The 16,506-nt window shown below is 37.2% G+C and overlaps 1 protein-coding gene across 5 annotated transcripts in view; it reads left to right on the top strand.

Moving 5' to 3' along the window:
• The window catches only part of HS3ST5 (heparan sulfate-glucosamine 3-sulfotransferase 5), a 179,199-nt gene extending 163,163 nt beyond the window's left edge, over nucleotides 1-16,036 (top strand). For all 5 annotated transcript variants that reach the window (XM_052683488.1, XM_052683468.1, XM_052683499.1 and 2 more), the window contains 2 exons: nucleotides 9,898-10,036; nucleotides 14,296-16,036. In XM_052683488.1, coding sequence (XP_052539448.1) covers nucleotides 9,930-10,036; nucleotides 14,296-15,226 — 1,038 coding nt within the window. In that variant the 5' untranslated portion in view covers nucleotides 9,898-9,929 and the 3' untranslated portion in view covers nucleotides 15,227-16,036. The remainder of the gene's footprint in view (nucleotides 1-9,897; nucleotides 10,037-14,295) is intronic.
• Nucleotides 16,037-16,506: the final 470 nt, after the last annotated feature.

The raw sequence follows: 16,506 nt of genomic DNA, 5'->3' as shown, positions 1-16,506 counted from the left end.
AATGGTATTCTTCTGCAACTCTCAGTTAATGTTCAAACTGGATTTTTTATGCATCTATTCAGTGGCAACAAGGCAGACTAAGAGCAAACCAGAGGATTCTGTCTGAAGGCAATGGGATGTTTCTAAATGCTATACCTCAGTGCTTCCTCCTCAGCCATACTGGAAAGATATAAATCATGAAAATCTAAAAATTACCTTCAAATAAGATTTGCTTTGAAATTATTTTAACAATCACCTTGCCAGGCCTGTGAAAACACGTTTTGAAAAGATGAGGTGTCAAGGGAGTTGTTTTTAACTATTTGCACGTTAGCACTTCGTTGTTTGAGTTCATGCACAGCCTGACTCAGTTACACATACAGAATTTTTAGAGTCTGCTGTGGATCTCATGGGTTTGGTGGTTTCCCTTTCAATGAAATAGTTGGTTTTTTTCCAAGATTGTCTTGGAGATTCAATTTTTTTTTTTTTTTTCAGTCTGCCTGGAAACAAGAGGGCAGTGTCCTGTGGTTTTCTGCGAGAAGCCCTCTGCTTCCTACTTGGTGTACACAAGCACAGAACACTTCTCAGCTATGTAACAGGCTTCAACCTGATGAATGTCTGCAATGGCACCTGCAGCACTTGCTGTCTTGCATTGCAAGCAAACAGTCTGACTGCAGCAATAATTAAAGTCATGAGGAATTTCCAAACAGCTACCCACAATCACCAAAGGCACACAGAGAAACCGCCTAGTGCTGGGAGGGCACATTTGCAGATTTGTTGGCCTTGGTAGGTGGAAGAGCACGAGGATGGTTGCTATCAACAGGCTACAGAAAGGCTACAGGCTACAACAGGCTACAGCTCCAGGACAGTAGCACTTCAGTGATGCACTGCCCTGATGTAGAGCTTGTCATAGGGTGAAGAATTAAATCCTTCCCACCTTCCATGTCTGCCCAAGAGCCTATCAAGTGTTCTTTGAATATTGTTTACATCATTAATTTTCTCCTACCATCAACTGATGAATAAATTATTCATCAGTAAATTTATAAATTATTCTATCTGCTCTACTGATGATTGAATAATATTGGCCAAATAAGTTATTAACTCTTCTTTTTCCCCACCATTAGAGAAATTATTTTTGAATATACTTTTTTCATCGTTAGACCAACTCTTCTGTCTCTTGAGGCATTTAAAATGTCTACACAAATTTTAAGTAGAATCCATATTTTCTCAGGGAAACAGAATTAGTTTGTCTTTCTCATATACTTGTTGCTTTTGAATACAAGTTTACATATGGATGTGTTTTTTTACACCTCAAAGCCAATTAAACAAAATATTGAGATATTTTACAGTTAATTCTCAGCCAACCAATTTTTTTTAGTTGTACAGACTATTTTAACAACTTTCTACATCTGTATGAAATAGTCAGTGCAGAGTCTGCAACCAGCCCATGATCTCAAAATAATATAGGTTCTGCGAATAAGTGTCAAGGTCAAATAGAGCTAAACCAGACAGATATCTTGAAAAATGGCCACTAAAGATGTAGTATAGGCAAGATGTGGATCAGGCCAATGTTCATTTCAAGTTCCTGGATAAATCATCACAGCTTTAAATCTTGCTAAATCCATTGCTTCTCTCTTTTCTTTCACTGATTCACAGCTAACTTATGTGGCATGCGAATGATGGCCCTTCGTTGTAGTATCCTCTCTAGTATATCTTACCATGCAACTAAAATTTGTCAGCATCTAAAAATGTAGATAGTCCATATGATGTCTAACACTATGCTGGCAGGGATAAAAAAAATGAAATTAAAATAAATAAGTAAATACCTCTCTAAGAAAGTGATGCTAAGTCAAAAGCACTCATGGAGAAAGGATTAGATTCTCTCTGTTCCATGGAGTGAATAGTTAGATAAAGTCTAACAGGCCAATTCAGCTGCTTTAATGTGAAATCAGGATAAGAGAAGGACCATGAAAATACTCTAAAGTGTTCAAGTTACTCTGTAAGAAACTGACAGAGAAGGTGTTTCATGCAAGCAAAGGAGCAGCCTGTCCATAACTTTTCAAGTGACTGTTGATGAAGATCAGAAACATATACCTCTTTCTGCCAACATCTTTCTTGCCTCAGAGACCCACCAATAAAGGATGCACAAAGAGGTTTTGGTTGACTTTCTAGATACATTTATATGAATATATTTAAATCCATGGAGCTGGTATATTTGCCAAGCTGGATACATGTATACCAGCCCAAGACAGCAGTTACTTCTGCAGCTCACACTGCCCAACAGGAGGAAGATGAATGATCTGTGTGTGGGAAGCGGGACTGCTCAGTGAGCAGAGAGCTTGTTTATAAGGAGCTCTCCAGCACCAAGCAGCTCTGTTACACCTGATTGCACAGATATGAGCTGTCTCTCCTTTTCCCCTTCCTTCTCCTCCCAGACGGAGGCTGTAAGCTGTCATTCGGGCAGTGTAGCAGTGTATTATTGGCCTTTAAAACACATGCACAGTAGAAAATCACAGCTCTTTCATTTTCTGAGAAAACTGTTAATAGGTCTCCCTTTCTCACAGAGGTGTTATAACAAGTCCATGGTTAAACTGGCATTGATATTTTCACTTGGATTTCCTCATTAAAATAAGTGGCACTTCTTAGAAAAGTGTTATACTCAAGACTTAGAGGGGAGGAAGCACTTTGATTTTACATTTTGAAAATTAACCTAGTGGCCTTTGGGTTCAATTATTCAAAACTCTGTTTCCCTAACAGAAATTCCATGGAATGCCAAGACATAGACATATACAGAAATGTATGGAGAGGAAAAGGAAAGGCAGTAAAAGTATGATCACAGAGGTGTAGCCAGAGACACAAGGCTGTAGGAATGCTATCAGCAGCACTGTTTAGAAGTGAAAGAACAGGCCCACAAGGAAAGAAAATTAAGTTCAGTTGTTCTGTGGTATTTTGCAGTAACATCTCACTGCACCTGGATATTTGCATCACTTGTAGAAAAAAAAAGGACTTTCCTCACTGCTGATTTCTTCAGTTTAGCAGCCAGAGCAAGACACTGATGTGCAGGGCAATAGTTATTACCCACTGCACATAGCATGGGGATTGGCAGTGCTGTAGCTAGGCCAGTGCATCTATCCATGGAACACAAGGACAAAAATTTGGCTGCAAACAAATGCATAAATCATCTTTAAAACGTGTTCCTATAGAAATGTATGTATGTCTGTGTGTATTACGTCATACATTGGAATTGTTTTTTTCACTGGTGAGTAAAAGCCATGGGGAGAACCTACTTAGGTGTTGGTTTTTTGTGTTTTTTTTTTTGTTTGTTTGTTTGTTTTTACTGAAAATGCAGTGTACCAGCAAAATATATTTGCAACTTGGATAAGTTTTTGCTGTTAGTTTCCCCATCGATGCTTTTCATCCTAGTAATGTTTTACATGCAATTCAGTTTTGCTTTTTTAAAGGAAAATCACAGAAAATGTTGCTGTGGGGATCTGCAGGAGACCATCTGGATTTTGCTACTGTAATAGCTAAGAGGAGAGTTAACTAAAATTTACTACCAGGTTGCAGTTAATGAGAGAATCTTCAAAAAGTCTTTCATGTGTTTAATTTCAAAATTATTTGGGAAAAGGCAATTTTTCCAGTATTGGGGAAAAAAGTGTAATAGACCACAAGAGTGACTCAAAGTAGTGGAAAAGAACTTTTCAAGATTACAAGTGTATGAAAAGTTGTAATTTTATTCCACCCTGAGTCATACTAAGCAATTCCACTCTGCCTTTTTACATCCTGTTCAATGCACCAAAACTGTTCATGACAAATGTAGTACTCTAAAGGAAAGTCAGAAGATAGCTCTGGATATCTTCCTTCTTAACTTTCTAACTGAGGACTCATAATCTTGCTTTACTCTTTCCCAGACAGAATTAAAAAACAAACAAGCAAACAAAAAAAGCAGGGACAGCAACAAAAAACTGTTCACTGTTTTTTTTTGACAGTGCTATTGGCTTCCTTTTGAGATTTCTTTCTCAACTTTTGCAGTCATTACTCCTTTGTCTTCCATTTCACTGTCTTTTGCTCCTCAAACCTAATTTTGAGGAGCTATTTTTTGTTTCAGCTGCCATAAAGCCAGCTGGGAGAGATGAGACTGGTATTCTCTTTTGAGGAGTGTAAAATTAGTATCTATTATAAAATTTCCACAGTCAGCAATCCAATTCCACAGGTTTCCTAACTTACTGTCATCAGCTCCAACATTCCTGAGAAATGAAGCAGACAAGAAAGGTTATCATTTCAGAAGAAATAGAGGAGAGTTGCTGGGGAAACACCATTAACATGAAGAAAAGGGCTAACCCTTTCAGGTTAATTTTGTACTCCATGAAGAGCAGTGCAGGATAATATAGTCAGGAAGCTGGCAAGAAGACAGGCACATGTATTTTGAACTAATGAAATCCTATTAAGATCTATGCTCTTGGAAGCATTCCTGGAGCAATGTAGCTAAGCATGGAACATGGTAGCCTAGTCATCATTCAGCAGAATGCAACCGCCTGCCTCACCAGTTCAGATGCAATAAAGCAGTTTTCCTAAGCAGCTGTGTCTGAGACCTCAAGGGCATCAGAGCGTCTGAGATTCCTAACTACTCAGACAATCTGGCAGCAAATCTGTTTGGCAAAGGGCTGCACAAAGGCAATAGCCAGCTTTGGATTTGTTTCTTTCCTCCTATCACCACTTAGTTTGATATCCTTCATTAAGACTAAAAAATGAAAATAATAAAGAAAAAAGATCAGGCTGAGAAATAAGGGAGATTAAGAGCTCTTTACAGGCTTCTGTACTGTTGTCATCTGGCACACTGTTTATCTAGGTATAGTAAAACTATTACATGTAGATGAATATTGAGATGCCTAGAGTTAAACGATAGTATACTGAACAAACAGCTGTTACCATTCTCTATAGGGATCAGATATCCAGGTGTAACACCCAAGTCAACCATAAGGGCTTGGGATACAAATTACTAATGCTTTCCTTCAGCACTGATAGTGTGCTAACTTTTGCCAAAGGAGTGTGTGTTTTCTTATCTAATTTATGCATGTAAGTGTTGATTCTGAGGATGGTCTCTCAGAGTAAAGCAGCCTTTCCAGAGAAAGCATACATTACCACTTCATTATACAGAGAACTGGCTTTGAGGGCAGCTTAAAGGCAGTTGTAAATGTCAAAACTCTTCAATAGCAGATAGGAAAAGGTATTTTTAAGTTATTGTCACAGCGGTGGCATAAGATTATAGGAAATCTTCATGTTAGAATTTATCTGCAACCACTACTGTTTTCTGTCATCTTTGCTAACATTTTCTGCTCTACTATTTAAGTCAACATGAGTTATGAGGAGAAAAGGACATGCTTAGAAGGCAGAGACATTTATGTGAATCTGTGAACTTGTTCCCTGTAGTGAAAGGGTTTCCATCTTCTCTTCCTTCAGGCCTTGAAATGTGTTCTGATGTTATTTCATCCCATCTCACTCACTAGTACTTATGCTAGAGAAAAAAAAAAAAATGAAACACTGTGATGATTACTCATCTGAATTAAATTTGTTTTTGCTATTGAAAGTATGAATCAATAAAGAAGATTTCTGAAAAACTAAAATTGAAATTTCCTTTCTACAGGTTCAGCATTTGTCCTTCCTAGTGAAAACTGGTATATTCAAAGATTTCCATTTCCATTCTCCATTTCACATTACTTGGTCAAAAAAAGGGGGGGATAAATTCTACCATTACTTAGGCTATTCAGTGATTGTAGGAATGAAAAATACTCTCTCTAATAAAAATTCATGTTCTGCTTTATCACGATTATTGCAACTTTTTAATACTCTCCACATAGTACAGTAGTTATCTACCAATTAAACTGTATGGGAAGGTACCAGGAAAAAAATGCAGAGGATGTATATCTTATCCTTACCACTTGACACTTTTTAATGGCAAGCTAGCACAAGAGGAAGGAAAAGCTGGCTAAAGGAAGATCAGGAGTATGATGCTTTTCTTGCCATAGTATGAAAATCATGAGCTGATGAGCTAATGCACAAATTTTGAGGGATAAATTCCCTCCTTTCCCAAGCACCTTTTTTTCCTTTCCCAGATGAAGTCTGCATGCTTGATTTATGTGAGTTTTACTCACTGTGACAAATGCAAGAAACTGTAGTTAACATTTAAGAGAGATAACGCAAAAGCAAGAGAAATAGAAAAGTGCCAAGCGTTGACTTGTTTTCTCAATCACTATATTTGAATCTCACATAAATTCAAAAATATTTATGCAGTGCATGAAAACAAATATTTGTTGGTCAGCAGATGACCCCTGCTGGTGTGTAAAACAAAAATAATCTAAGCCAACTCATAATCTAAGCCAATTCAATTTTTAAAAAAGTCCCATTTATTATTACTTCAGTCTTCTTTGTTCATAGTTTCCTATAATTTGTACTTCACTTTGATTGCCACATTACTCCATCAACACTGTCTCTCAACAATCTGCTTATCAAAGGTTTAAATATTGCTTTCTTATACTTCTTCCCATAATCAACCATACTTCATTCATTTAACAATAAAACCTTCTCTTCTTTGCTATCTGTGTCCAAAAGTTTCCTTCTGATCATTTTCAAACAACATTCTGGTAGTTCTTCTGTCTCCCTGTCAGTTTATTTGGGATAGGTAAGTATAGCAACAGCTTCTGGGTTCAGTTCTTATGGAAAATTTGTTATGTTATCAAATTCAAATTTCTACCAGTGGTGGTATCATTATCAATTATATTATTTTGTTTGTTTGTTTGTTTTTCCATCTTCTCCCATTTAATTTAGCCAATGAAATAATATTTTTATTTAGTTGCTGCGATTTTAGTTCATTTACTCAACGATGTGGTTTAGTAGCATACAGGGGAATAATTGCTTCCTTCTCACAGATGTCCATCTATTTCACTGCCACTGACTTTCTGTCTTGGTACTTAAAAAAATTCTGAAAGTACTGAATTTCATTTTTTGAAATAACGTGGGATCTCTGCTTCTTAAAATCGCACTTAGGCCATTAGACTTCTCCAATCTAATTGGCATCTGCTGTGACGAGACTCATTTTGCTCTCAACTAATACCTTCTCACCTGTATGCCTCCATGGCAAATGGGGTCGGATGATGAAATCATATCAATACACTAAATGAAGCTTATTTATTTAAGATAACTATATTAATCTAACAAGTTAGATCAGCTGTTCATCTGCAATTCACTAAGTAGCTTACCTTTTTTTCCTGTACATTATATTGCATACAGTTGCACTTCTAGAAATTACAAGTTCTACATTGTGAATTATGTTGTTCTTATGCATTGTAGATTATCTTTTGGATATCCAGGAAGTGGCTTTCCTCCTGTATTTGTATATTTAATTAGATTGCTCAAAACGGGTATTTGTAATGTAAGTCCACTGGACTGTGCAGCAGTATGCTGTTGTCTCTTTTGGTAAAAGGTTCCACATTCAGCATCAGTTCTGCCTGGTGCTTCCCCAAGCCTTGTCCTGCTGATCAGAACCTGGTGTGTCAGTTCAGTCATGGTCCATAACAGAGAGTAAAATTCCAAAACGAAAATCCTTATTTGCCTCAAATAGCTGCTAAAGTCATGTCACTTTGGATTACATTTTATCTTGCCTTCCAGCTTCTTATTAAGTTTAAAAGTGCATATTCCCTATGGTAAACTTTGTGCAGCCTATAGTGTGTCCCAGAATTTTCATTTCTTCCATCCTGAAGTGTTGATGTGTTAGTCTTCAGCAAAATTTTTGCCTTTGGGGCCTTCACCTTAATCACATTCTGGTTGCATCAACCCCATGGCCTAAACAGTTCTGTCCTCTCCTCTGTCTCTGTACATCTGTGGCAAGATGTAGACATTTCTGAAGCTGAAATACATTTTTTTCTAAATTTAGTTTTATGAAAACAACTAAAATCTGAGGAAGGTGTTATATTAGCTAGAACCTCAGAAGAATAATACTTCCTCCTTGGACTTTAAATTAGATGCTGGAAGTGATAACAAAAATTACATAAGCAAACAAATAATGTTGCATATGCATTTCAGTGAGTGTTCAATACCCATTATTCTGTCAAAAAGTTTTCAGTATGTGGAAATACACTCAAGTACATACACTGTGCAAACATAATTGTCTATTTTTTTCTGTTCTTGCACTGAATTTTACTGCACAGCTGAATATGGATGGACTAAGACTTCATGGAGTCCACTTTCTGAAATAGTTTGTCTTTGATTTTGTCTTTAATTTGATTTCATTGTGACCTGATGACCTTTACAGCTTCAAGGAGACCTGCAGGCAGGAATTAACAGGAGTCTGAATAATCATGAGGGAGGACATGCTCCCAACACTTTAGTTTCATGTAGAGAGGTCCGCATATGTTTTGTGAGAAAGGAAGTTCAGAACCAATAATTCTAACACTGACATGATACTATTATTTAGAAAGAGCAGCACTGAAGGATTTTAACCTGAAAAACTATGAATTGTCATTATGATTTCTTTCCCACCTCCTTTTTTAATTAATTAATTAAGAAAGTAAACAGCAGTTGTGTATCAGCATTTTTCTTAAACAATAAGATTCAGTTAAAAATATACTAAAAAAAAAAAAAAAGATAAAAGTTTATTACATAATTACGGCACAAGACAGGAACATAGACATATCAAATTGAATCCCACTAGTCCCATAGGTTTTCTCTGTGACCTTGAACAAATCACTTAATCTCTCTCTACCTTTGTTCTTCATTTATTTTTAAAGTATGATACATATTCTTTCTTAATATTTACACTGCAAATTCCTTTTACTGTTTTATACAATTCTTGTTGTAATAAGGATCTTACCTAAAAATTCTTATTATGGAGCTTCATGTATCTAGTGAGAAGCATATTGTTCTGTATGTATACAGCCATGACCTGGCTGTATAAAGAGTTACTTTTGCTACTATCACACCAGAAGTGTCACAGACTCAGCCAGACTCAAGTCTTCAGTGCTGCAAGGTAGAGGTGATGAGCTGGACTTACAAAGGCAATAGCAGGCTTAGGGAAAAAAGAGAAAATAGAAATTCAGTGGGGAATAATGACAGCTACTTTAATGTGGAAAGATCATTGCTGGGAAGGAAAGACTTGTGAGCTGCAGATCTACCCTGGCCCACCATCTGAACTCTTCCTCACAACTCAAAAATTCATGTCTTTTGTTTATAAAAGGTATATTCTTCTTTTTTCAGGAAGGAAACTGACTGCAGCTTCATACTGAGGTGTTTTTCTGCTGTAACAAGAAGCTGGAAAGTCCTTAGTGTAAGCACTGCTCTGCAGCAGTCAAAACATCAGTGTGTTAACAGGATAGTTTTCATCAAAAATTCAAAACATATCACTCTATGAGATATTATGAAGAAAATTTACTCTCTCAAGCAAACCATATCAATTTAGTGGTCTCTGGCACATCATAAAAGGAAATGTAAGTCCATGCTTGCTGCTGCAATTTGAAGATGAGTATGGGTATGCTCAGCTCAAGTTTGCATCAGGCCTTGAAATAAAAGCCAGTGCTGGCATCAGTCAGATGTGGTGTTTAAGGAATTTTCCACAGAACAGTCTAAATTGACACACAAAGAGACCTGATAAGACGCATCACACATTTAACTTTGTACTACTGTTAAAAAAATGTCCTTGTGTCCATCCCAGCTGCATGCTTCACAGATCTGCCACCAGAAGCTTGCTGGCACAGACCGGGAAATAAACTGATTTCTGTCCAGCTCATTCACTCACGATGTAATAGAAACACAGTGAGCAGGTCCCACACACTGTGGTCACAAAACCTGCAACTAATGGAAGGCCTGTTACTAAACATTACACTGCATATTGCTTACTGATGAGAGCTTTATATGTTCTTCTCTCTGCAGACTGAAGAAGTCCTGAAGATTGATGGAGGGCCATGCTATTCAAACAGCAGGTGTTGCTGAGACAGAAGCTCTTTGTGCTAGGCAGCCTTGCTATAGGAAGTCTCCTATATCTAGTTGCCAGAGTTGGGAGCTTGGATAGGTAAGTTGTTCACTAGCCACTCTCTTAATTGCAAATGAACGCAGATTGCATGAGTTTTTCTTTAGAGGATCTATTTCTTTTCTGATTTTTTAGCTTCTATTCATGTATTCATGAAAGACCAACCACTCTACTACTGATTTTCATAATTGTTTCCTTCCCTCTGCAGAATAGGAAAACAAAGTTGCAGGTCATCCCTGTCAAAGTACTTCAGTCTGCCCATTTGTATTCTAAGCAGACTGACACTTATTTTCAGAGAAGAGGTAAAAAAACGTCCAGTAAAAATATCATTAGAATAGCTCATTTTTTTGTCTCTGCGCATCTGTGTGTTGACCTCTACTTTCAGCAGAACAGTTTTGATATATTTATACATCATCTTCCTAAATTTATGAGCAAGCAATTAATGTGCTACAGTGGCAGTTAAAATTAAGTATGAGTCTGCAGAGTAGCTCGTCAAGTTTTAAATACTATTTCATTTGAAAGATTGCTGCAGGGCTTGAGAATTTTTTAACTGCATTAATTAGCCAGTATTTTCTGGAGTTGAAAGTGCCAAACAAAAAGGTTGTCTCTGCAAGTGATTTCCTGGGGAGCAATAGAAAATACAGGAGAGGAAATCAAAAAGTATTTGACACTTTTGGCCAGACTGATTTTTGATTGGTTATTGACAGTGTGACAGTGGTGCTACTCACAATGACCATGCTTTTTCTGCCACCTTCACAGTGGTCTAGGACTGCTCTGATAGGCATTATAGAAAGATAGAGTAGAAAAGATTATTTTGAAAGAATGAATGAAGACCTCGGGATTTCCAGAAGCTGGTAAATAGCTTTTGAGTGCTAATGTTGCTTAAATGGACTTCTTTTAAATGATGGAAAATATTAGTTGAGTTCAAAGCTCTGACACTACAATATACAATATCCACTGTACTGCATCTTAGGTCGATGGCTGCCTTCTTCAACTGTATAACCCAATTTCAGAAGAAGAGGGAGATCATGTTGTCAACTGGGACTAAATGGATTGCAAATTAGGCCCCAAGATTTATAGTTTTCTTCCCCGAGTGGTCAAAGCATCTCTGATACTTTAGAGGTGAAAACTTCACTGTGACTACACAGATTCTGGAAATGGACACAGAATTCCTTATTAGTCCCTGAAACAGCATGTTTATGAAGGGAGGCATAAAATCTAATTAACCTTATGCTATTATCTGTGCTTGCACATCTTCAGAATTTACTGTTGGCCATAAAATTATCTTGCCACAATATTTGACTCATTGACCTCCTGAGGCACTGAATTCCACTGTTTTCATATATAATGTTGCCACTGGAAGTAAAACTCTGTTTCATTTTTTTCCATTATCCAATGTGTAAAATACCACACTGCCAAAAAGAAGCCCTTTATTTGGACTCATGAGAAAAAGAGAGAAAGAATGCATAGAAATCTTGAGACAGATGAGCAGACTGGAAATATTCTGCCACAGTATGACCCAAGCTACACTTGAGAGAGAGCTGGGCGTTTCTCATTGCAGATGTCTCAGGAATTGAGTTCTCTTAGGAAATTAGCAATAGCTTATCTGATTCACTGAGTCATAAAGTCTGATAAGCTGAGTACCTCCCTCCAGAGGAGGCCCCTGTCCTTCAGAGCACAAATGAACAGAACTATTTCATGTGTAGAAGCTCAACCAAAGTTTGTCCATAAAAATTCTGAGAAAATTTGTGTGAGTCTTCAAGATGTTTAACATTCTCATTGGAATTATGGGGAGCCTCCATACCCAATTTTGATGTTTTGAACTCCTGGAACCAGGCTTGTAACATTTTATCGCTGTGACATCTGCTTTGGAAACAAATTAGCAGCTATTCTGGATCAGAAGAGAAATTGCTTGCAGCATCACTACTTGTTGTTAAGATTACCCAGGCGTCTTTTAGCTGTTTAACTACTTGGCAGAAACATTTTTCTGAGATGAACTGCTCTACACTGGATTTTTTTCAAGAAGAAGACTCAGAAAAGCAAAAATATTAACATAGTAAATAGCTGCATCTCAGGATTCAGCTACCAAGATGTGACAGCCTGTTTAATCTTAAGATAGTCAAAATCTTTTATAGGACTTTTTATTGTCTGGAGAGGAGAGGAGAAGAAAGGGGAAAGGGTAAAGGAATGCAAAGTGTTGAGGGAGGACTTTTAAGAACATCCAATCCTTCTCTTAGGCTAGAGGATATCTTGAGTATTTGTTTACTTTTAAAGGAAACAACCCTGTTTGACAAGCTGTTGTGTTATACTGAAAGCAGTGCTATCTTTTTGAGGAAAAGAGATAAAATTAGTTGAGATACGTCTGGAACTGCTGTTGTGGAACATTTTTGCTTGAAAACAAATAGCAAATACACAGAAGGAGAGGGAAGAGAAGAACAGAGAGATGGATTGTAGTTTCTGTTTTTTATGCTTGCAACTTCTGTTTTTTATGCTTGCAACTGTCACCTCCTTACTGCAGAATGACTCTTAACAGTCCCACCATAGCCTGACTAAGTTATACCACTGTCAAGTTAAGATACTGTTTTCAGATGTTTTGTTTGTTGTTTTGGTTGGTTTATTTGGTTCCCTTTTTATTGCCAAGTTGGACTAAATGTTGCAATAATACAATTTTTGTGACCTAATCAGGCTCTTATTTGGTAGGCAGCAAAAAGCAAAGAGAAAAGAGTGGAAACTTGAGAAAAGAAATGACAACAGGGACTCACTTCTCCAAACACTTTGTCGTTGGTGTGTAGAACTTAAATAAAGCTCATTTAAACCCAGCAAACTCATCTGGGATGTTTCTTCAGATCTGTCTGGGCATAGTATATCACAGCATTTAGATAGTGAAGGAAATTGTTATTGGGTCAGCCAGGGGGGCTAACCTTTTTACTTGGTCCCAGCCATCCATTGTCATAGCATCAGTGTCAAATTAGAGACTCCAACAGGCAGTGATGGATGGGAAGAGCCAAAAAGAAATAAATGATTCTGTCCTGAAAGCAGGTTTGAATAATATACAGTAAATGAATGAGGGGCCACATACTGAGGAAACAGAATAAATACTGAATACCTAAACAGCTATTAATGAGCATTGCCCATCTGGTATGCCGGCTGAGGCAGGGGTCCTGTGAAAAATAATAGCATGTGGTCATGTAATTTAAAAACAGTATCATAATATACATGCACAGCGAGCTCATATTAAAATTGCCTAGGCAACCTTTGTTCTTACATATTTTTAATTTTGGAGATCATGGCTCTGCAAATTTATTGATATGTTTTTCTGTTGGGCTTTGGAAACTCTCTCTACATACCTGTTTCATCTTCAGTGTAACACTGGCTTGTTTAATGACCAAAGCACTGTTTGGGAGTGAAAGTGAGGGCTTATTAAGGGCTCCTTTGTAGCAAAATTTAAACGCTTCTCTAACTGAATCACTTCTTCCATTCATTGACATGAAATATGAGAAGGAAGAATTGGAATAGTAGAAAATGTATGAAATAATTGAAAGGTAAATACAAAAGAATTATGCAAACATCATGCAGGAGCAATATAAAAAATTAAAGTACAAACGGTTGTTCAGTGAGAAGAAACACAAGTGACGATAAGAAAACTATAGCTGTAATGATGTAATAAATGTATTTCTGAACATTTGTCTTACTATCCTTTCTGTGCCTCTGCTGATCATGTCTGTTTCAGAACCCTGGTCATTCTGATTCTGCCCTGGAATTATACTGGGTATACGCTAAATAGGATGGAAAATATTGAGGGGCGATGCCTTGGAAACTATTTTTAATCCCTTTTGCTCCTCTTCACTAAAAGAGCTAAGCCTGGATCAGCAGTTACTAAAGTCAACACAATGGGTAGTAACAGGAAATAACTCAAGCTAGAATAGAGCTAGTGTTGGAAAGATAGGAGTTAGATGAACTACATTTTCAGATCATAATGGCCAAATAAAACTCATCTTAGAATGCTTTAAAAGCTTCTGAAGCAATCTCAAAGCAATCAGTAATGTGAAAGGTGAGATAAGGTTCAAGAAGTTCAAAGAACAGTAATAAGCGTTCCTTTGAGTAGAACAGTAGAGGAAGGGGGTACTCAGCCAGAACATAGTGAAATAACAGAATAAATAAACAGTTTACACTAATTACTAATATCTGACAGAATAAAATACAAGTTGAAAGACACCGTGTTGCGAAAGGTTTCTGTGAGCATTGTGACCTTACCTTAAGAGCTGCCCTCTGTTTACAAATATCTTTTCCACTGATTGCAGACTGCAGCCCCTCTGCCCCATCGACGGTCGATTTGGACCCCGCAGCCAGGATGAAATCCCGCTGCGAGCTCTGCAGTTCAAGAGAGGGCTACTCCACGAGTTCCGTAAGGGCAATGCCACAAAGGAGCAAATACGACTGCACAATCTGGTTCAGCAGCTTCCCAAGGCCATCATCATTGGGGTGCGGAAAGGAGGCACACGTGCACTGTTAGAGATGTTGAATCTTCACCCTGCAGTGGTCAAAGCTTCTCAAGAGATTCATTTCTTTGACAACGATGAGAACTATGCCAAGGGGATTGAGTGGTACCGGAAAAAAATGCCTTTTTCTTACCCTCATCAAATAACAATTGAGAAAAGCCCTGCTTATTTTATCACTGAGGAAGTACCTGAAAGGATTTACAAAATGAACTCGTCTATCAAATTATTGATCATTGTCAGGGAACCCACCACAAGAGCTATTTCTGATTACACTCAGGTGCTGGAAGGCAAGGAAAGAAAGAACAAAACTTACTACAAATTTGAAAAGCTGGCTATTGATCCTAATACCTGTGAAGTGAACACTAAGTATAAGGCAGTAAGAACCAGCATCTACACAAAACACCTGGAGAGATGGTTAAAATATTTCCCAATTGAGCAGTTTCATATCGTAGATGGAGACCGGCTCATCACAGAACCACTGCCGGAACTCCAGCTGGTCGAGAAGTTCCTAAATCTTCCTCCAAGGATAAGTCAGTACAATTTATACTTCAATGCCACCAGAGGGTTTTATTGCTTGCGATTTAACATTGTCTTTAATAAGTGCCTGGCAGGTAGCAAGGGACGCATTCATCCAGAGGTGGACACCTCTGTCATTACCAAATTGCGCAAGTTCTTTCATCCTTTTAATCAAAAATTTTACCAGATCACTGGGAGGACATTTAACTGGCCCTGACCTAAACTTCATACAACATTTTCGGATGCATCTGAGACATGCAGTAATGTCTCTGCTAAAATATGCACTTTTCACAGACATAGTCTCAAAGTAACATTTTTCATGCATACGTGTACATATGCAGTGTGTGACCAAATATACAGTGGGATCAATTTTTTCTACGGAATAGTAACATTAATTTACCATCAGCATAGTTGCATCTTTTGAGATATACTAATAAAGGACAAAGTGGTACTTAGGGAAATAAAGTCAGACACCATTAAAAGAGTCAGTGTTCCTCTTGCTTGAAGTGTTTATGTGACATACTTATTGATCTAAGCAGAATGCTAGTTTATGTCATACAAATTCATGTCAAAAGTCTGTGAAGCTGTAAGAAAGCATAATATTCAGGCTATATTTGGTATGTGTATTGCTGAAGGAATACTGACACTTTAAATACCATACTGAATTTTTACAATGAGAGTGGATAGTACTATTTTCTTATTATTTGAAATTAATATTTAATTAAACAACATTGGTTCGGGGTTCCTGTGGTGAGTTTGCACTATTGTTTTATTGTATGGACCATGGTGTCACTTGTAGCATGTCAATCATGTGTCAAAAAAAGTCAAATAACTTTTTCTTCTCTGATTGAGTATTGACAAAGACAAACATCGTGTACATAGTGTACAATGTTTGTAAATACTGGTTTCACACTAAGTAATTCTATTTTGTAAACTGAATATGGCTATTTAATTTATTGTGAAAATTAAATTTATTGTGGTATTTAAAAATGGAATGGATTAAAATTACCTATATGCACAACCGTTATTCACGTTTCTTTGATGTATGTAAACACAATTCCTTAGACTGGACAAATCATGGTCATGTTTGTGCAAGAGTTGCATATGGAAACTTGGTTTCTGAACAGTTGAGATAACTGATATATGAGGTGAAGATGAGTTTATTAAAAAACTCAGCCATCTGGGGATATGGTGTTATACACAGCTCAAAGAATATTACTGCTGTTCTGTTACAGCACTTTGCAATAATTAATTTCATTTCAGCAACCCATGAGGCTAAAGAACGACTCTAAAATATTACTGTAATCAAGTATACCAGAAAAGCAGAGCTGCCATTAAAACTAAAACAACAGACAGACAAAGTAGATTAGAAGAGCTACAGAGATTTCATCGTAGGAAGCCAGAAGTCAGAGAAAACTGTTTAACTGTTTTGATACCTCTGCTTTTATCTGACAACCCATGCATCTGCTCAGAAACAACCACATCTTTGTAAATATT

Source organism: Tympanuchus pallidicinctus, unplaced genomic scaffold, assembly GCF_026119805.1.
Source record: "Tympanuchus pallidicinctus isolate F22 unplaced genomic scaffold, pur_lepc_1.0 scaffold1, whole genome shotgun sequence".
Classification (NCBI taxonomy): Eukaryota; Metazoa; Chordata; class Aves; order Galliformes; family Phasianidae; genus Tympanuchus; species Tympanuchus pallidicinctus.
This window is presented reverse-complemented; position numbering and strand designations above follow the sequence as displayed.